General features: G+C 31.7%; 1 protein-coding gene and 1 long non-coding RNA gene across 4 annotated transcripts; one reads left to right on the forward strand and one right to left on the reverse strand.

Moving 5' to 3' along the window:
• The first annotated feature begins 4903 nt into the window (after positions 1-4903).
• LOC126702413 (uncharacterized) lies at positions 4904-9555 on the forward strand. 3 transcript variants are annotated; one of them, XR_007647753.1, is made up of 4 exons: positions 4904-5339; positions 6084-6171; positions 6340-6492; positions 8635-9555. It is a non-coding gene; the product is annotated as an uncharacterized LOC126702413 (long non-coding RNA). The 3 variants fall into 3 exon arrangements; XR_007647752.1 differs by lacking the exon at positions 4904-5339 and adding an exon at positions 5516-5847; XR_007647751.1 differs by lacking the exon at positions 4904-5339 and having other exon boundaries at positions 5925-6171.
• Positions 9556-9892: 337 nt separating this feature from the next.
• Positions 9893-15861, reverse strand: LOC126702412 (uncharacterized protein At4g15970-like). Its single transcript, XM_050401109.1, has 4 exons — positions 15543-15861; positions 11548-11913; positions 10491-10972; positions 9893-10233 (listed from the first exon to the last, which is right to left on the reverse strand). The coding sequence occupies exons 1-4, from the start codon at positions 15786-15788 to the stop codon at positions 10209-10211; spliced, it is 1119 nt and encodes a 372-aa protein (XP_050257066.1). The 5' UTR covers positions 15789-15861; the 3' UTR covers positions 9893-10208.
• Between the last annotated feature and the right edge of the window lie 7030 nt (positions 15862-22891).

Genomic DNA, 22891 nt, shown 5'->3' on the forward strand with positions numbered 1-22891 from the left:
TATATATATATATACACATATGAGATTAAATTCTATAAGGACGTGGTGTAAAACCCATATTTTACCCCTTTAATCCCAACATGCCATATCATCTTATTACATATTTAAGAATAAACACAATTACACTCAATCAATTCTAATACCCATATATAAATCTAACCAAATTGGGAATTTATTGAAATGTTATTAGGTATGGTAGGATGTATTGAATTTTAAGTAAAATGCTAATGTGGCAATCACTTATTGGATGGTGTAAAATATGGGTTTTACACCCCATCCTTATAGAATTTAATCTCTCTCTCTCTCTCTCTCTCTATATATATATATATATATGTATGTATATATGTATGTATGTATGTATGTATGTGTGTGTGTATTTTCTTTATTCGACATGTGTTATTCTTTTCTTTATCTCTTGCATTTGTTGAATATTTATATAACTTGTCTTATTTTACACTCGATGCCTTAATGTACTTGTTTATGAAGTCATATTCATAAATGAGCTCTCCTCTTGCAAAGTTCTTCAAGAGTTCAAGATTTAGAGTAGGTCATTTTTTGTGTTATCTTCAGTATGTATTCTAGGACATTCAATGTACTCTTCTAGTTTTGTAACGGATTTCCAAAGGGGGAGGTTGTAAGAGTCATATTTGTAAATTGGCATATCCCAAGACAAAACACACTTTATGTGTTATTAAGTCTTAGTTTCATTGTGTTCAAGACCTTAAAGTGGATATAAAATGGCATTATTGAAGACATAAGAACACTCAAGGAACTGCTCAAGAAAGGCTAGAACTACAGATCTCGACACTTGCTTGATACCCTTCAATCTATCAAGATTTAATGAACCTCGATACCTATCTCGACACCACTCGATCTACCAAGCTTTGGGTAGTTTGATATTTCAGATAAGTTTTCGGCCAATGATGATAGTGCTTTCCTAGGGTTTCGTGTACTAGGGTTCTAGAGCATATAAAAACTATATTTTACAGTCGTTATCATACACATACAGAGATACACGCTTAATAGGAGCTGCTACGACTTTTTGGACACTTGAGGGTTTTGTACTAAGTTGCTTCTAGATCCTCAAAGTGCGGATTGAAGAATTTTGCCAATCCTAAACAATTATCAAGTTCTTATGGTGTTAGTCACATACTAGGATCTGTGCAAAGTAGAAGTCTCTACAAAAACAAATTTAATCGGGTATTGGAGCTAATACTGGTATAGGTCAGTAGGTTCTATTGTAGGTAGGTACTTTGGGATATTCCGATTGGGGTAAGATTTTTTATACTTGTAATTGCTTAATTCTTAATTAGTGGGTTCTTCAGAAGTGTTGACCTGATTCACTCAATGGGATTTTTTGCCTGCGAGGGTTTTTCCTATCATGATCAAATCACCGTGTCAAACCTATTTTCTACTGTACTTTAATTTAGTTTAGTGATTTGATTCTGACCTAATCTAATTTGCATATAATTTGACAAATGTTGCATTTGGTAGACTGTAATAGGCATTGTAATGTAATAGTTATTCCTATGATTTAATTATTCAATAGTTTGGTTATATTTTTATTTTAGAGAATAAACATTCCTTATGAATAGTTATTCTTTAAAATAATGAATAACTATTCATCTCTAACAGAGTTGTAATAGCTATTCCTTAGTATGTGTATTAATTTCTAAAATTAATATATTTTCAAATAAATAAACTTTCCATATGCACATAACAATTATGAAAATAAAAAATCATAAAAAATAATACATCTTTAAAAGAGTTGTAATAGCTATTCCTTAGTAGGTGTACTAATTTATAAAATTAATATATTTTCAAATAAACAAACTTTCCATATGCACATAACAATTATGAAAAAAAAAAAAAAAAAAAACTAATCTCTCTTTCAAATGTAAAAAATATTATTTTTTAGGAAATATAATTATATGAGTAAGATATTTCCTAAAATATATCTTAAGTTTAATTTAAAATGCTTTCATTCGATTGTTTTCAGAGTTCTATTACTACGTTGTCATCAAACAAAAAAATAGTAATAAGTATTACATTACAGTATCATGTATTTTTTGTAATACCTATTTCTATTCTTATGTAATTACCGTTACAATCTACCAAACGTGCCCTAATTAATCAATTTAAGTAATTGAATTAATTAATTGGGGTGAATATATAACCCAACAAAATCACTCTCAGGTTGGTAATGTGAAATGCAGTAACATTAGTAATAATCTCAAGTATGGTTTTAGCCCTGCTATATATGGAATTACTAATCTCAGGTATGGTTATAGCCCTGCTATATATGGACCAAGGTTGAGTTGGAATATATATGGCATGGAATGTTTGATATTGTCTAATCATAAGTTGATAACTCAACAAGCATGTCAAAATATAAAACGATAACTTCAAAAATTAGTTAAGACATTAAAATGTTAAAGAGGAAACAGAAACTTATAAAACTTAATCTTGCATAGATTTATTTATTATTATTTTTTTTCTAATGAATAAAACATGCATAACTTTTGTTTTATGTATAAATTATGCATATCTTCCTATAAGCTTATATATTTTTCAGTCACTTGCAAAATCTTCCAAAAAGTTTCAAACAGAGAGAGAGCCAAAACCTTAACCGGTATATGTGCTGCAGCAGTATTCGAACATAGAGAGTATTTATACTTTGATTGCTTCCTTTTCTAAGAGAGCTTGGCAAAACAGTGCTTAAAAATGCTTAATTAAAAGCAAGTTCGAAATTCGAATGTATGAAGCAAAATGAAGTAGGCTGTGAATTGACTAAGAGAATTAATTACATGTCTTTTTAATCAACTTGGTCCGGCCTGTTAGAGATATATATTAGACATATTAGCCCAATGTAATAGGTCCAAGCCCATTCCTGCTTGTACTAGTAGTCTAGGGTTTAGTCGCCTATATATACTCATGTTAGGGTTCATTGTAACATAGGAGGTTATTGTACTACACTCTCATACAATAAAGATGTAGCCCTTAAGGGATTCCTCCGTGGATGTAGGCCGTAAGGCTGAACCTTACGTGTTCTCAATGTTCCTCCTCTATGCTTCCTCTTCCGCATCTACTCTAGCATACACAACATGATATAACACATCTCTATACTAATATTTAACATGGTATCAGAGCCAAACTTCGTTCTTGGCATCAAACAAACATCTCTACACAGCAAAGAAGATTCACACGTGCATACCACCATCTGAAGTCACACATATTTCTCTGCCGGATCTAGACTTCACGGCATCTCGCAGCCACCATGGCTCTGTGCTGTGTCAAAATCCAACAAACTCAAGCAAACCCGTGACATCAATCTCAGATCTGTGCAAATCCAAGCTTCGCCTGATGAAACCAACAAGACATACGTGCTCCACGGCATATCGGGACCAAAACCCAGAAACCCGACCTCCAACGGCAGCCTCACGCGCTCCCACTCGCCGACAATGGCTCCTGGAACACTCACACGCGCCGCCGCAGATTCTTGACTCCCAGGCTAGATCTCAGTCACACACGCCGCCAAGACGGCCTTCTCGTCCGCCGATCTACTTGGCCTGAGAATCTGGTGGTCATACGACGCTGCACGCGCCACCACGCGCTAGCGTAGTTTCTAGCGACTTTTCCACGCGCCGCCGCCGATTTCACAGGGTCAGATTCTCCTATGGTTACACGCGCCGCCATGATGGCCTTGTAGCTCGCCGATCTGCCAAACCACCGAATCCGAGCATTAATCTCCCTCGCACGCGCTTCCACGCACCTTCGGAAGTTCCAGACACGCGCCGGTGGAATAGAACACGCGCCAGAGAGCTACTGCTAATGACGTGTGACGTCACCGGATGACGTCACCTATCCACGTCAGCATGCCACGCACGCCCTAGTCCACGTCATCAGCGACACATCATCAGCGACATGTCATCAGCCACGTCAGCAGTGTCGTCTCGTCAGCACCACGTCGTTGACCCGGACCGACCCGACCCGGACCACCCGGATCTGACCCGTGAGCACTTTGACTGTTGACTTTGACTCTGGACCAGTTGACTTTGACTTTTTGCATTGACCTTTGACCAAAAGTCAAAATTTCCAAAAGGGTGGTCAAAATTTCCAAAAGGGCCTATCTTGCTTAGTTTTTCGCGTAGATTCGGATTTTGCCCTCCGTTTCTTCATTTGAAGCTTAGAAATTGGACAATTGGCACATTCTTCATTGTGGTTTCTTCAAAGGCATTTTACAAGGCATCTTCAAGTAATCTTCTCATGCTTATCCAACCTCAAGTCTTCATCAAGCTTCCGCCTTGAGTTTGAGGGAGGGTGTTAGAGATATATATTAGACATATTAGCCCAATGTAATAGGCCCAAGCCCATTCCTGCTTGTACTAGTAGTCTAGGGTTTAGTCGCCTATATATACTCATGTTAGGGTTCATTGTAACATAGGAGGTTATTGTACTACACTCTTACACAATAAAGATGTAGCCCTTAAGGGATTTTAACACGGCCACTGCTTTTAGTTTTTACCATATGCGATCAAAGAGGAATGCTAGAGTTCATACTAGTAGAATCAAAAGTAAAGAAGCTGTATTGAGGCTATGATCATTGCAGCATCAGAGATTCATTATCATACTAAGAAAAATCTAGAACTCCATACCTGTGCTGCATATGGATTATGGAATGTTCACATAAAATTAAATGTTTTTTGGTAATGACTAATGAGGTAGGAGTATAAGTTTAATTTTTGGCAGCTATTTAAAATTTTAAACTGATAATTTTATTTGATTGCTACCATTGAAGTAAGATGAGTATGGTTTATACGATCCGTTCTAGTGTAAGCTGCTTCTATGTTGTTTGCTACTATAATAGCTTTGTGGATTTCATTTGGTTGAATCTATATATTACTAAAAGCTGAAACGTAGCATTTAATGTTGCTACACTCACATTAAGCCACGTCAGCAGCCACGTCATTTCCATCATTTTTTCTGAATTTTTAATTTAATTTTAAAATACATTTTACCAATTTTAAAATCCTAATAAAACTAAAATTATTTCCAGCCCTATCTCTAATTTAAAGTCCACTTCTTTTACATTTAATTCCACTGTAAAGCCCAAGCCCACACCCAAAGCCTTTTCAACCGATTCCCTTTATCAAACCTGATGTTTTTTCACGGTTACAACTTCCTGTCTCCCAGTCGCACGTTTTGTTTCATTGTTTCAGGTTTAGTCCCTTCCCCTTCCCCACTTTTTGATTCTCACGGTTTCAGCTTTTGTTCTACTATTTCACTCACGGTTTCATCTTCCTGTTCTACGGTTTCAGCTTCAGTTTCGGCTTCTAACGGTAGCCTCTCTGTCTTCCTTCCTTCCTTCCTCTCCTCACATCGAATTTGTATATTTGGATTGTTTTGATTTTGGATTTCACCTTATAATTCAAAGAAACATGAAGTTTTGCTCTCCACACATCATGCACAATCAGTTATGAATGTATTTTAGCATCATTTATTATTATGTTTGTGAGCTTTATTTTGTTAATTTGCAAAATCTGTTTATTATTAAATAATTCTGCCTTTCTTATGTTATTTTCAGTCTATTCTATTTAGTTATTAAGTTAATTTACCAAGAATTTTATTTCATATAATTTAATATTTTATACCTAATTTGTAAACCTAATTTATCATATTTGCCTTCTATTTTGAAGATATTGGGAGTGTCACCCTTGATTTTAATAGTTAAATCTGAAAGCTTAATTCTGACCCTGTAATTCTATTGAAATTACACATTTGTTGAGATCTTTGTCAATTACATCACTTGGGTAACTTCCAAGAAGAGTTGTTGGAACAAACTAATAGGTTAGGATGGTCTGATTTCCCTTCTACTAATCTTATACTTCGTATTAGATTTTGTCCATTTAGTGTATTTGTGTTTGAATTGATTCTAATTTGCATGTTTTAGCAAGCTTTTTTCTTTACAAATTGATTTTATTAGCCAAATCTGAAGTTTAGAGTGAAGATTTTGTTAAACTCTGTGTTACTGCATATTAAAGAATTAGTTACCTGAGTTCTTGATCTTGATATTCATATTCAAGCTAATGAGGACAATGTAATCGTTAACTGCAACTGCCATATGATTTGCTGCTCTGCCTTATCTCTTCTCTGCAACATTATTTTTTAAAGGTTAGCACTCTTTTTTTACATCAAATTGTCTTTTTCTCTGAAACTTCTCACCACTACATTTAGTTTACGAATTATCATACTAAATCTCCAATATACATACGTTTTTGTTTTAAACTGTTTAAAATCTGAATTGTCAACCGTTGTTCTTTGACCCCTGTCAAAAAATAGATGGGTTCTGCCATTGTTTTTCCTACTGTTTGGCATGAAATGTAAAAAACGTATGCATAAGGGGAGATAGGGAGACATCTTAGGCCAGCACCACCGTCGGACTTTAACCACCAAAAAACTGGCTTCCCTCAACCGGCGGTACACTATTACAGGGTGAGTTTTTATTTATTTATTTTTCCTTTCTTTGTTTTCTGATTTTATTTTAATTTTTAAAAGAAAAAACCAAAATCTTGCAATAACTATGATTTATGTTTGGCAGTTTGGGTATTTGCTTTGTTTTGATCTAGGCATTTCGGTTATTTATGGTTTCAATAAAGGTTTTTCGGTTACAATTTGGTTTTTTCTTAGTGTTTTGTTTGTTTTGGATATTTGAAAGAATTCTATTCCGCTTCTTCTTTGCAACACCATATACCTAAGTTTAAGCATAACATTGTTAATTATCCTCTTCGAATACTTTTCCTTCCCCAAATACGGTTTCTGTTGTCTATAATTTACTACAATTGCTTTTCCTTAGCACCTGAATTTTTCAATATCTACACTCCTAATCATTAAAACCTACCGATCCACACTTTATTTAAAAAAAAAAAAAAAAAAAAAAAAAAAAAAAAAAACTTAAAATGGGAGCCCATAACCGTTAATAAACTTTAAACATAGAACAAAATGAGATAAATAAAGAGAGAGGGAGATAGAAATAAGAAGGTCAGCCCCTCTGTCAAGCCAGCTTCCTACCAACATGTACCCTCCCACCACTGACTCGCCAGGACTGCTAACAGTAATTTTTCCTCTTTATTTTTAAATTTGTGCATTAAATATGATCTTTTTTCCCCCTAAATATGTTATTTGTTCTTTATGAGATGTATATGTGTTGATTGTGATTTTTATGTTGCAAAAACCAATAATCCTTAAAATTGCTTCTAATATTGCTGCATTTGGATTATTTAAAAGTCATATAAGGCATGGCTTTATGCATAAATTTGTGATGTTTCTTTTGCTACTTTCACGTGTTTGAGATTTTGACATCTTAGTTTTAGATTAAATGATCTATGAGATTTTTCTCCTTCATGTATGTGTGTGTTTTAATGTGCTGTATGTGTTCTATATACTTTCAGCCTCAAAAATTTCATTCGAAGTACTGGCAATTGCAATTTGGAGAACTTAGTCTACCAAAGGATTTAGTTGTTGGGCTTTGAGTTGAATGTATTTGTAGGTAGTTCTTTGATAAGATTATATGCAGCAGTGGTTGCAATAATAATGCATGATGTGTGTTTGATAAAATGCCTGCCTTGAAAAGATTATATTATGTGGAATATTTTGCTAAATGGTTTACTTATTGTAGTAATTCTCTAGAACTTTTTTTGAAATCAAATCAGCACGTACATGAAATGCTTACTTATTGGATTGATAATAGATTGTTAGTGTTTAATTGGAAGAAAAACTAAGCTTGAAATTGATCCAATCAAACTTATCCAACATAGGCATTTCTGCAGTAGATGCAACTGTTAGGTCCTAATAATGGACTTAAGTTCAAGACTGAAGTTTTGTACAAGCTGCCTCGAGGTCCACTTAAGTTTGTTGCCTAAGATATATGGTTATTTATATTTGTATAATTGGAGCACATGAGGATTGATCTGAAAGTATGTTCGTAATCAGCTATATGTTCTGATTCAACAATTACAGGGTGTGGCTTGCATGATTGAATTTATGGCCTATGGGACCAAGGTTAGAGTTAGATTTTGGCCTTATTCCCAATGTTAACCATGCAATTCATTTTGTTATGAGTTTTCCTTGATAAGTTATTGATAGCATGGTCCTTAGAAATCAACTATTTTTAAATTTGTGATTACCCCTTCCTACTGCTTGCAGTTCATTTGTACAGCCATGTTGTAGTTTTTGAAAGTTTTTGAGCACCATGCTTGGTACCCAAAAAAAAAAAAAAAAAAATCAATGTTATGCAGAAGGTCAATGATAGGAGGGTTTAAACCTTTCTCTGCAATTAAGGCCATTGCAACATGTAGGAAAACTCCGCACTTAAAAATCTACCACTTTGTTCTGTTTCTTCTTTCTCTTTGGGTTTGTATCAGTTTGTTTTATATTTTCCTTTTTTTTTTTTTTATGTAATTAGTAATGTACTTCATATATTGTAATTGCTTTCTTAATTTTGTAATCACTATGAAATTAGAGGGTGGGGTTAAATATGATCTGTCATGATTTATTATTGCATGATATTCTCCTTGAGTTTGGCAAAGATTAGATTTGATTTGATGCAATGATTTTCTATGTTCGGGTTTTTACCAGAATGAGATTGATTTTCAAGATTTATGATGGCTGAACCAATGCTCATGATTGGTGGCAATAATGCTCAACTTAAGTTGCTGCATAACTCATGTTGGTGTTGCTGCTGGAGGCTTAAGTAGCTGCATAATTGCTGGCGTTGTTGTTGCTTAAAGTCAAATTCTTTTTTCAGACAATATATGCTTAAATATACTACATTATTTAAGTCAAATTCTTTTTTAGAAAGAGCATGTAATTCAGTAACTTATCATTATGTTTAGCTATTTAATTCCATAAAATTTTAGGTCAATTGAGCCACAAGTGAAAGGAAAAGATTTACTTTGACTGTGATATTGCTTTAAGTCCTTTCTCTTTCGGGTTTGCTTTCTACTAAATTATCTCTATCTTTATCTTTATCTTTTTTATATTTCTTTTGTTAGCATTATATAGATTTTCATTATTAACACAATAAATCATTGTATTAAAGTTACCTAATATGTGTTAGATGAAGATGACGTTGCCAGTTTTATTTTTGTGCAACAATTGGTTATATGATTATTTACTAAATTCAACTTTTGAATGGTGAAACTAGAGAAAGAGATTATTTAATTTATTAAGAAGAAATTTTCTTTTCTATTTCTTTGAGGAAATTAATAAGATTTTTTTCCCCCGAAGGCGTGTGAGCTCTACACTTTTGGGAGCATATAAGTCACCATGGGAAAGGAAGAACTCTGCCAAGAGCTTGGAAACCACTTTTTATTGTACTTTGAGACCACGATTTAACTTTGACCTGTCTTGTGGTGAAAAAAGAGACTACAACATATAGTGATACAATGTATACAATAAATGATCATTGTCATTCATGACAAGTGGAAGCCGTGTATAATCACTAATTAGATTAGTTTTATATTTATTGGGATGTGATGTGAGTTTTCGTTATTAAAATTATTTCCTCATCTAGAAGGATTATATGGTATGGTGTAGCCAATGTTTCATATCAAAAAAGTTTATTGGGAATAACATAAACTTGATGTTATGCATAGACATAAATTGATGTACCAATTCAACACTACAATGTCATTAATATAATTGTCTTAAAGGATGAATGTCAGATGTGCCATGTGACCAATAGTTGTTCTGAGTTTTGACACCCTTAATCTTTCTTATACAAGCTTTGGTATTTTGATATGGTGGTAATGCATGCTTAATATGTATAATTATTATAGTGTAATAATTTGTATAAAATGAAATTATGGCATATTGGCTCTTACTTATATCAAACTTCATTACTTCAATAATCTCTTTCTTTTCTTTTCTTTTTTTCTATTTTTTTAAGGCACATGTCTCATTTTGAATAAATTAGAGAAAATACAATTATGTGTATCATTTCAATAGCTTTCCCGTGCATCGCACGGGTTTGAGGCTAGTTTCTAATAATAAGTAAAGCTTTTGAAAAACAGCATAATATTAATGCAACCTTCTTAATGATTAGAACATAAAATAATTTACCTCTATTTTTCTTTTTTGAGAACTATACAACAAACGTATTGCCTGCAATTAATTATCGCTGCTTTGCCTTCTTGAGCCTCCAATATGCGTCATTTATGGTGACCAAAGGATGTCCTTCATGATAAAGACAGATGAAAATAAAGAAATAGTAAATTAACCACAAACATTTTAAATTTCCCAAAAAAAAAAAAAATGAGACTTTTTATTTATTTTTTATTATTTTAAAAAAATAAATCTATATATATATATAAAATAATAAATAATTAAAAAAAAAAAAAACAAAACAAAAAACTAAGACCAAAATAGATCATTGGCCATATATAAGGACAAAATAGTGTGGTGTTACGCCCCACTTGAAAGCATAACACTACCTGCAATAATCTGGAACTGTCCAAGAGGATGGTGATGATGCTCTGGTAGTTGCGGGCAATGAAGTGAATTTGATCCAATCCTCAAGCAAAATCTTAAGGTCATGAACTTTGTTGGGTTGACCAATGCAACAATTAGCATGCATCGTACAGACTAAGTTCAAATCTTTACTAGGCTCACAAAACCCACCAAAATAGGCAGTATCAAGGAACTTCATTCTTATTCCAATCTTCTTGATGAACGGGTGGCTTTTGATCTCATTGAAAACATCTTGATCGTGCATGCCTTTATAATCTTCTCTCGATTTGTACCAAAACTTGTAAAATGGAATTGTCCTATTGTTGGATATTACATAGGTAAACCCTCCATTTGGGTTATTATTTACATCATCAGGGTTCCCTACATATCTATCACAAGCAATTTGGAAATCCGCATTTGAATGAAATCGTTGAAATGGATCTCGGAACCACATAACATCAGCATCCTGGAATTTTAAAAACAAACTACTGTCAAATCAGAATTTGGCTCCATTAATCATATTTCATCCTAGCTATAGACTTAACGAAAACAAAGCTATGAATTCATGCCTGTACCTATCTTCTTCTTCTCTTCAATTTTTTTTTTTTTTTTTCCACATTTGTATTGATATATACACATTTTACCATCTAATTTTCCTTAAACCTAACCATCCAAAACAGACTGTCTTATCCAAAATAATAATGATAAATCCAAAACAGTTATTTTACAAATTTCCAAAACTTATAATGCAACCCAATCTTGGTTTCTATTAATTAAACAACCGTTGGGTTACGTTTGGCATTGGCTTAAAAAACCAACTTATTTTTGCTATTATTAATGGGTTTCACTTCACTTTTTGGTATTATTTATAGATCCTATAGTATTATTTCAACTAATTTTTACCTTTTACCTTTATCTATAGTACTTTCAGTAAAAAGTTTTCAGTTTCAACTAAATTAATTCTTTTGGACACTCAGTATTTCTACATAATAATAATAATAATAATAATAATGCAGATAGGTGCAGAAATTGAGTACGTACCGTGAATACAAAGTTGTATCCCATCTGAAGAATAGAAGCCAACAGATCAATCCTTGTCCACATCATCTTTAAGTAGTTTGGGGTCATGAAGAAAGCCTCATTTGTAAAATTGTCTCCTCTACTTCGAAGATCATAACAATGAGGATGTGAAGCTAAGCAACGAGCATATGCCTTATCGTCCAAGCATATTATTACCAAGTGATTTAAAAGCCACTGTGTTTGGTTCCCAATCCGAAAACTATGGAGAAAGAGATCTAGTACGGAATTTGGTTCTGCCCATGCGTCATTTAGAGTTGTCAATATAACAGTTCGGTCCTTCATTGATGCATTTTTTAGAACTCCATCCAACATAAGATCACCCACTTCCTGATACAGTAATAAAATTGGTATTAAGTGAGACCATTTTTAAATTTAAAAATTGAAGATCCTTAATTAAATAAAGTGTAAAGTGAATAAGTTAGAAAAAAAAAAAAAAATTGACTAGTTTTTGAGGAGGTCAATTATAAAATTGTAGACTTATTATTGTAGACTTATTATAGTTTTTGATGATGCACAGCTGGAGTCCTTATTATAGTATTTGTATTGGTTTTGCTGATATATTTTTTTTTGCTAATTGCTAATAAATATTAAATAAACAAAAAATGATTAGCTAGGAAACAGTAAAATACAATCAGACAATTCCCATTGGTCCGTTTCAAAAGCACTTTCCTTTTTTTTTTTTTATAATTGATATTCACTCCCTCAGTGAGTCTACACTCTACTCTACGCTCGAATACTGAAAAAGGGTGATAGAAAATGAAAATTGACGTCTCTTAAAATTCCTATGCACGTTTTTATCTTTAAAATTCCCATTAAACCTTTTTTCACTAATACGACAACCCTTGTTAATTTTTTCAAGTCCGTCTATAACAAATTTATGAAAAATCAATGCTTCTTTTCTTCTATCAATGTTTTAGTTTTTACTTAAATATCAACAATTTATTATAATCTTGAACTTTCTTTTTCTTTAGTCTATTAATATTTTTCTGTAATTTTTATTATTTATTAAATTTTGATGTTATACTCCATTTAATAATTAATTTTAAATTATACAAATACGACATTATAAATAATTTTGGATTTTCTAGATAAGTAGTATATTAAACATCATTTAATTCAATAACTTGTTATTAATATTTTGGTTGTGAACATGACCAAACCAAACTTTGTATAAATCTAATCTAAATGTATATGTGTATGAAGCTCATTGTTGGAGACTTGAACCCTGACTTTTTCTCTCCCACACCCCATAAGCATTTATACTTGTGGAGTGACCAACGCACCAAGGATGTGCGATGGTCAAACCAGACTTGGAATATATATATAAATATATATATATATATATATATATATGTATGTATGTATGTATATACCATTTATAAGAGGATTCATTTCTTTGGATTGAACTTTTATGTGATTCAGAAATACCTTTAAACCTTACAAAGAAAAAATTTAAGGACAATCAGGTAAAAATATATCTCTAACTCCACCTAAAATGCCTACAAAATAGGACATTTTCCTTCTTATAAAAAAAGAAAAGAAAATAGGACACTCTCCTATTAATCCGTGTCTTCAAAACAAACTTAGCCAAAAAATAAATTAAAAATTAAAAATTAAAAAAAATCTCATCACATGCTCTTTAAAATCCCTACAAAATAGAACACTCTCTACTAATTTATACCAAACGTGTAAGTATTTTATATTCTACATATATATATATATATATATTTTTTGTACATTAGCAAGACACATTCATATATATATATATATATATATATACACCATTTATAAGAGGATTCTTCTCTTTGGACTGAACTTTTATATAATTCAAAAATACCCTTAAACCTTACAGGGAAAAAACTTAAAAATAACCAGATAAAAATATATCTCTATTTCCACCTAAAATTACTTCAAACTAGAACACTCTCATTCCTATATATATATATATATATATATATAGGACACTCTCTTCATTAAATAAACCTTGGTTTTGTTCATAAAAAATTAAAAGATCAGGTATTGCCACAAAATTACAAAACACTTCTCATAAAAAAAAAAAAATAAAAATAAAAAAAAAAAAAAAAAAAAAAAAACCCTTAGACTACCACATCTATTGTGAGACCATAATAACAGCAGGAACTTTCTATATATCAAGAAATTAATAGCCGGATTTAGTTTGGAGATAAGCATTGTTCTTATTGATGGGAAGGAAAAAAAATTGAAGGGAAAGGAGAAAAAAACTGAAAAGGAATGAAGTAGTATTCATCCCTTCTTTAATAGGAGAGTAAATCACATTTATTGTAAGTTTATCATAACAGCTGGACCCAATTATTAATTGGAAGGAGAAGCTTGAATTTGATGGGACAAGAGAAAAAACTGGAAAATAAAGAGTAGTATTCATCCCATTCTTGAGTACATACTATATATATATATATATATATAATTTTTTGGTTGAGATATGTGGCAAAATAAAGAGTTTTTTTTTTTTTTGAGGGTGGGGGAAAATAAAGAGTTTGGCAAAGATAAAATCACACCATTGTCCCTTCTCTCTCTCTCTCTCTCTCTCTCTCTCTTTTTCTTTTTTTTTTTTCTTTTTTTTTTTACCCTCAAGGGCAGGAAGACCGAAGACCTGATTCTCTAAAAACAAATAAAGAAGAACAAGGAGGAAGATCTGAAAAGATACAGAATATACCTTGATGAAAGTTCTCGTAATACCCAAAAAGCCCTTACTTAAAAAAATGGACAACTAAGAAAACACTTTTCTATTTGTCCTTTTTTTTAAAAAAAAAAATTTATAAGAGTTTGAAACTCCCCTGGATCCCACCTCTTTTAACAATTAACTTATTATTTATAAATTAAAATTTTCTTCTTGGACAAATCAAAGGTATGTCTCTAAACAGGCCGCCCATGAGTTTGTCCAGTTTGTCAAATGTAATCATGCCAGCAATGCATGGAAGGGTGTTACTCCACCCTTTTTAGATCACCTGATTCAATCAGGCCATGGTTGATCTTGTAGGCTTCGGTCCCTGTTGTACTCTTTCTTTTCTTTTTTTTTTTAAGAAAATGGGAGTCTTTATGGCTATATTTTACCCCTGGACAGGGCGCTTATACGTTGTTATACTCCTTTTCTTGTGTCTATGAAATTATACATTTTCTTCTTAAAAAAAAAAAAAAAAAAGTCTCTCTCACGTCATAAATCGTGTTTCTCCCATATTTCTAGATACGAACAGCTTTCCTAATCTCCCGTAAGGATTTTCCACAGCCAAAAAATAAAAGCTAAAAGGGTTTCACTTTTACAATATGGAGAAAAAAAAAATAATAATAAAACTAAAATAAGACTTACAGTGATACTTATATTTATAATCGATTTACACACTAAAGAAAAAAAAAATATAATCGTTGGACAATCTTCTAATCATATTAGTGTTTGATTTTGATTCTATGAGTTCATTAAATCCTGTTCAGCCAAAAAAAATAAAGAGTTGATTAGACCTGCCTACACTCAGTGCCTTTTCTCCCTCACCCACTATTTTTTGTCACCGTTCAATGTTCTGTACTATGAAAGGAATATTTGTTTCCTCAAGACAGAGAGAGAAATGAAGATAAAAGAGCAGAGATCTTTAGGTGTCAACTATTCCGTGGTTTCAAATAGTTCACGGAATACAAAAATTAATCCTAGCTAATATTACACAGAATACTGGTGCTAAAATCAAAACAAAAACAAAAAAATGAACATGAAACATATCTTTTTTTTTTTTTTTTTTTTTTGTCGGAGCATGTAAATTGGAGTCTTATAGCTCAACTTATTACGTGTTAATCTTAAATCTTTTCTACCAAACAATCAAATTTATCCCCAAAAAAAAAAAGAAAAAAGAAAAAAGGATAGCATAGTTAGCAAAGAGTAATTAAGAAATAACAAAATACATAGATAGATTGAGAAAGAAAAGGGAACTCACTGACGATGACGACGATGCCGATGCAGCAGAAAAAGGAGGAGGAGCAGGAGCAGGAGGATGGAAATAATAAGAGGTAGGCAGAAAGCTGGCAAAAGGGTTGGCGTTGTTGTGAATAACAAAGGCTAAAACTGCTATTCCCATGAATAAGAGCGTGACCTTAACAACCCGCCGGACGACATGATTGTTGTTTCCCGAAATCAATGGCTTGTCTTCGTTTAAGCTCTCCGCCGAATTGCTCATAGTCATTGCTTATGTTATGTGAGGTGATTTTGATTCCTTTGACTAGCAACGTGTCCGGTGGGTGCTCTTTATATTACTCAAGTCAATTCTTTTAGTCCTTATAGCCTAAGTTAAGTTAGTTAACCCTCTGCCAATTACTTACCTTCTGTTTCTTCTAATCCTTCCAATTTGGAAAATTATTGAATATTACGGCCATTAGATTAGATAATATTGTTCTAATAATATTGTTTGTATTTTTTAAAAATATTTATAGGTGAAAAAATGTATAAAAATACGTATAATATTGTTTAAAAACTAAAAACTGTTGTTTAAATGCATGTACCAAACAGACTTTAGAATTTTGTAAGGATCATCTCACATATGATTAGGTCCACTCTCATTTATGAGGGGCATTAAATTATATGCATTTTTAAATAAATAACTCTCACTTTAACAGTAAGTCTTACTATCAATTTAATATATATGACCTATCATTTATTATTAAGGTTCCGTGTAAAGGTTGTTCTTATGACATTTGTTATTTTGTTTTTATGAACCTATGGCATTTGTTAATTGATCAAAAGTTTTAATACCAAATTTTAAGAAAAATAAAAAAAGCTATTAAAAAAATATCAATTACCTCAAAAAGTTTTTAAAAATATTTGTCCTTAAAGCATCCATTAACTTATTCCTTCTTCTTCTTCTTCTTCTTCTTCTTCTTCTTATTATTATTATTATTATTATTATGTGATAATAAAAAATAGTACTTTCTAATATATATATATATATATATATAAAACCGAAACTTTTGAAACTCCCACAATTTTCCACGTCAGCACAATATTTAAATTAAATTTAAATTAAATTAAAATTTTCACCTCATCACTGTTTTCTTTTTCCAATCCAAATTAGACTTCTAGCCAAATAAGGACACTCTCCCACTGTCTCTACTCTCTCCTATTTAAGAATTGCTTGCGTAGAAAACCTAAGCCCCTGAATAACCTAACAAGTGAAGTCGCAGCAGGTGGTTCTCTTCACAAGTATGCAGCTGGAAGTGCAATCACAACAGACTTTAAAAAATTATATGCACTTGTGCAGTGCACGCCTGATTTGTCTGAGCAAGACTGCACTAATTGCTTACTATTGTGCTGGGAAGGTAGGTAGGAGTGTACTTCTAACCAGTTGTAAAATCAGGTATGAGGGCTACTCTTTTTATTATTATTTTTTATTATTTTTATTTTAAATTCTTTTTATTTTAGATTTTATGATTAGATCTGCTATTATCTTCTTTTGCCGCAATACAATTTTCTCCTTAAAACTTATTTTTCTTCAAGAATTTTTTTGAGGGCGGCTCATGCTTCACAATTCACATATTCCACTTATGTATTGGACTCCTCTCCTTCTTCGGTCAATGCATCAAGGTTAGGGTTATTTGATTTGTTCAATAAAAATTATAGATTTGTTACTTTTTCTTAAAAGTTTGTCAATTTTTGTTTTGTTTATTTAATTGCTGAGCCTGAATCTTTTAATTAAATCTTCAAATTTTTTTAACCTTTTAAAAGTTTTAATATTTTGAATTTTAACATTTAAAAGGTAACTCATATTTCTCTAATATTTCTATGTTGTGTAGACATATGTTTGGTTTACATATGAATTTTTAAGTTCATTTTTTGCAATATATTTAATTGTCTGGCCAATTTCAATAGTAGAAAAGCTATAATCATGGATTCCCTTCTTTCTATTGTATTTCTCTATTGCATAATTATATATATATATATATATATATATTGTTTTATTTCAATACTTTTAAAGCTTTGAATCTTCTGATTTTTAAAAAAAAATTTTTTTTTTGGCCTTTTGGAAGTTTTAACATCATAACTTTTGGGTTTTATTTTTTCTATTATCAGAAATTATCTAGAAGATTTCAATGAATATCCATGGATTATTCTTTTTGAGGGTAACCCATCTTTATCTTATATTTCTATTCCTAACTTTTTTTTCCTATATTTTTTCTTTAATTGTCCATGTTTACGTCTCTTTTGTTTTTCTTATTTTTACTTTCATAGCGTATGTACATGTTGTGTATGTTCTTTGATTCTTTCTTTAATGATTTTTGTGTGAGTATGTGTCATCGTATCTGGGTACTTAGGCAAAATCTATAAAGACTAAAGATGCTTCTTCTTTTTCTTTTTTTTTTCTTTTTTTTTTGTAATGAATCCTGTGTTTTTCATGACTTTAGTGAGTCATATTCTTAATGATCGAAATGGTTTTGTTTGACGTGGATTTTGATCATATTCGTTTCAAAGTTTATTTCTTGGCTTATATTATAGATTGTAATATATTTATTCATCAAACTGTTTAGTTGAGTTTGTTTTCGAAATTGTTTTCAGTGTTAGACATTTTCTTGAAGTATGTTGGTATCATATATTAAAATACTGTTAAGTTGATAATAATAATAATAATATAGCTATTAACAAATGTTTTAGCTATATGATTTTATTTTACAAATTCAATTTTGCTATTGTAGTAAAATAAACAAAGATTAAATTATATATTGTATTCAATACATTTCTCGTGCATCGCACGGGTTAGCGACTAGTTTAATATATATTGAAGAGTGATGCTCAAATGTAATAAATATTGAAGAGTAATGCTAGAAATACTATAGATAGCTTACAATGCAATGTGTCACCAATCATTAAAAAAAAAAAAAAAAAAGTCAAACATTCATTTATTAAAGAGAAGTGATACGTTCACAATTTTTTCACAACAAATTATAGTTGTTATTAGTTGTAATTTGAACCTATCATTGAAATTACAGTTTTACCCCTCCAATAACAACTCATAACAATTTGCCACTTAGGATTTGTTACAAAAACATTGTAAATATAGCATTCCTCTTTATTAAATAGTTGATATTTATCAATCACATTCATATTTATATTCTTATTAGTTTATAAGTTTAATGTTGTAAATTTGGTAATAACTTAAACATTTTCCAATATTGAGATAGACAAAGAGATGCAAGTTGAAAATAACAGTAAGAATTTGAGAAGACTTCCTCAGTTTTCGGTTATTTCGTCAATTGATGCTTGGAGTTTGCTAAATTAATTAATTAATTAGATAGTGGTTTCGTATTAATTAAATATTATAATAAGTGGATAATTGACATTAATTAACATTATTATGGTCCCTGATGTATATCTGGATTCTGGAGAAGTGAAAGTGGGGGAATTGGAAGTCTCATTCGGGGAGGGCTATGCCTCTGCCTAAGACTAAGATGAAGGGAGTACGTTTTCATTTGATTGGTTGCCAGGGCGAAGACTACAAGAACTAAAAATACTTAAATATATACATGATGCGGAGATTATATGCGTGTTGGAGTTGCAGGACTAATTGCCAACTGGTGTGAATCAATCAAATCAAATGCCAAAAAATAATAAGTAAATAATTTGCTCCAATGGAGGATGAGCATCAGTATTGAAGAATGCTATTCTATCCTATTTTACCATCTTGAAAAGTTACTTTATCAATTATACCATACCATTTTACAATACACCCTACATCTAAAAACTCTATTATTTTACTTTTTCATTAAAATATTATTTTTTTAATATTTATTTCACATCATCACTTTTTTTCAACTAAGGGGTGAAATAAAATATATATATATATATATATATTTTAGCCATAGTGTTACAGTACAATTCTAAGTTTAGAATTGTACTGTAACACTATTGCAAAAAATTTTACAATAATGAAGTATAGTATTTTTTGATGCAAATATTTTTTAACTATGAAATGTCAAAAAGACCTTAGATATGGCATTAGCATTCTTCAATGCTAATGTCATATCCAATAGTAGTAACGTAAAAACTTTTCGTATAGTCTTTTCTACTTTATGAGACATATTTTATTCAAACCACATTCATGCCCTCCTGGAAATTCAGTATGACAACTACTCATCACTACCTCCTATTCAAATAATTATAATTAGATATTGCCGATCCATATTTATCGATCATCTTGTCATTCTTGGCCTTGGGATATTCGATATCCTCCCATTCTTGCTCTTCATCATCTTCTCATTATTCGCATTATATGCCTAACATCATCAACCTCACATCCATTATACCCCTTCTTCATGTTGTTTTTTAGTTTACTATTATTTCTACTTCTTTATTGGTATAGTAGTCTACCAAACCTTTTCATGTTGCTCTCTTTCACTTGTAATTCTTTATTTGATTAACAAGTAACAACAATTAATCAACTAATTCTGTTTGATTAAAGATTAACAACATACTCTTTGGTTAACAAATAATTGATTACTATATAGTAACAAATAATTCTTCATTCCTATAATTGGATGTGATTTATTTTTGAGAAACTTATTTTTGAAGCATGTCATTTTGACTGAGAATAAAAGTTGTAGCCAAGTCAACGTCATGTACCGTAAAATGGTGCAAAGTAATACAATTCAATAAGTTTAAAGGCACTATTTTTCATGACTACTAATATGATTTATTGTAATTTTTTTTTAGAAGAATATTATCAATTGTAATTCATGCATAATAAAAGTGATATCCATGATAGATTCAGGAAAAAGAAAAAAAAAGTGATGTTGTTTAAACCCCAATAAATCATTTCAACCATTGTGAAAAATATTGTCCTTGGCATTATATGGCACAATGATCAACAAAATATGTGAAGCCCAACAATCCATAAAATAAGCCTTGGTCCACTTCTCAAGCCAATTTTCAGGCTAGAGCCCCAAAGTAGTGTATGTTATTCATCTTCTAGCATACGCTAGTGTTCAGGTGGTAAACGCCAATAAGGGACAGAACCGTTCTACTTCTATGTTATGAATAAAATGTGGATATGCAATTATACTAATGAAAATATCTTGGAAAACTTTTTTGTTGTTGTTAAATATGGAAATATTTCATAAACTAACCTACAGTGCCTCAGGCACATTAGAACATAATCTGTTGCAATACAAGATCAAATTGCAAAAACGGAATGACAACAAGAGGGAGCATCATAGCAAAAAACGCCACTAGTTAGATGACCCCCCCTCCCCTATTCTAGCTAAGGTGTCCGCACAAAAGTTTGCTTCCTTGAAATAGTGAAGCAGTCAAACCCAAGGCAACTACAATAGAAGATCGATGCAGTCATTAACAAGGGCAAACAGGTCCCCATTAGAATCAATGTTGCTAGAAAATAAGGAAATTGATGGGGTTGCATCAAGCTCAAGTTCCACAGTCTGAGCCTGAATCTCAATGCACAAAGATAAGCCTTCTCTTAAGGCCCATAGTTTGGCTACAATGCTAGAGGCAACAGCAATGGATTTAGCCAACCCCACCACCCACTGTCCCTCATAGTTTTTTATTAGACCCCCACAACAGGCCATTGGATCCCATCACGAAGCCATTTGTGTATTGTTTAAGCCAATATGAGGTTGGTTTATTCCATTTAACTTTATAGAGAGTTTTCCCCAACATTTACAACGCAATACATATACTCTTTAACTTGCATATTAATAGGAACAACCAAGTTGGGATTAGCTGTGGGTTCCAGTTAGCTCAACTAGTAAAGTTTCTGATGGTTGTATAAGAGATCTGGGGTTCAATCCTCCGCCTACACCAAAAACTGATTGGTGTCTTGATCTGATGAAAAAGACTATCATCAGGAGGCGGACACCATAGGTTAAAACTCTCTAATAAAAAATAAAAATAAATAAAAATAAAAGTTGGGATTAGTTGCTTGTTGCTTGAAGGTTTTTCAATCCCATTGTAATTAGGGGTGTGCGCAGTTTGGTTGGCTTGGTTTTTTCTCAAAATTGTTACTGAACTGATAGGGATCGGTTTTCTCATAATTAAAACTGATTCATACCAATTAGGGTCGGTTATTCGACCTATAGCGGTGCGGTTTGGTTGATTTGAAACATTAAAAATTCTATTTGTTTTTTTTTTTAATAAAAAAAATCCTTTCAACCTATTCATAATTCAATGGGACTAAAGTAACAATGTAACACTACAAAGTCCAAACAAGTGCTGAAAAATTGATAATAAAAAAAAAACATTTTACTAAAAAAAAATGATAAATATTACTAAGTTTATAGTTTATAGTTTATAGCTTCTATTTTTACTAGTTTATAGCTTCTATTGTTAAAATATTGTAAACATAGCATTAATAATGATTTATTTATTTTAGTATAAATAAATATTAATATATATATTATACACCATTATACCTACACAGTAGACCTACACAGCGGTGGGAAAATAGAGTAATATCTATCTAATACTTGGATTTTTCTTTAAAACTTTTCTTTTGTCATTTCAAAGCTAGACACGTGTGGGGGTCATAAAAGTTAAGACGTTAAAATACTAAAACTTTAAAAGAGTACTAATCTCTTTAGAAGACAATAGAAACTAGAAATTACAAGAGTAATAAAAGACCAGACCAGTGCATAGCAGAACGAAGAAGAACCAGTGCAAAACAAAGAAGAGGAAGAAGAAGAAGAACGGCGACATGCAACATGGTGGAGACCATTGATGGGTTTGTATATATATATATATATATATATATATATTTTTTTTTTTCTTTTTCTTTTTCTTTTTGCTTTTTTAAAGACAAAATCTCGGTAAAACAACGTTGTATCCAAAGTTCCAAACATTTGAAACATGGGTTGGTTCGGTTCGGTTCGACGAGGCTTCGGTTCCGGATTTACTGCTCCGATTACTGCACCGCACTGGAGTTGGAACTCTCTTCACGTTCTGTTCGCTGACATTGGCTCCATTGGTCGGTTGTAGTGGCAGTGCGGGAAGGTCGACGCCAGTCGGTCTTGTCGGCTCCGGTACTGGTTTGCACAGCTCTAATTGTAACCACAAGTTCTAGATTCCAAAAAGGAAAAAATTAAATAAATAAAATAAAATAAAATAAAAATTCCAAGGATGATCTTTAGTAAACATGAGCAAGCACGAGGCAGTGCACTCATAGACATATTAAGTTGTATGATTGATGTGACATGACATTGGCCACCATAGTCTAGAAGACTAGTTTCACCGGGTAATGTGGGTGTCTAACACATTCTCACCTTGTAACTTAGCCTGCAAACCTAGATCAAG

This window comes from Quercus robur, chromosome 10 (genome assembly GCF_932294415.1).
Source record: "Quercus robur chromosome 10, dhQueRobu3.1, whole genome shotgun sequence".
Taxonomy (NCBI): domain Eukaryota; kingdom Viridiplantae; phylum Streptophyta; class Magnoliopsida; order Fagales; family Fagaceae; genus Quercus; species Quercus robur.

Bases quoted from the DNA above. Each gene is read 5' to 3' on its own strand.
- LOC126702412 (XM_050401109.1), bottom strand. From the start codon at position 15,788: ATGACTATGAGCAATTCGGCGGAGAGCTTAAACGAAGACAAGCCATTG. The intron at 11,914-15,542 runs GTGAGTTCCCTT...TTACTGTATCAG, and splicing joins CGGCATCGTCGTCATCGTCA to GAAGTGGGTGATCTTATGTT. The intron at 10,234-10,490 runs GTAGTGTTATGC...TTTATCATGAAG, and splicing joins ACAGTTCCAGATTATTGCAG to GACATCCTTTGGTCACCATA.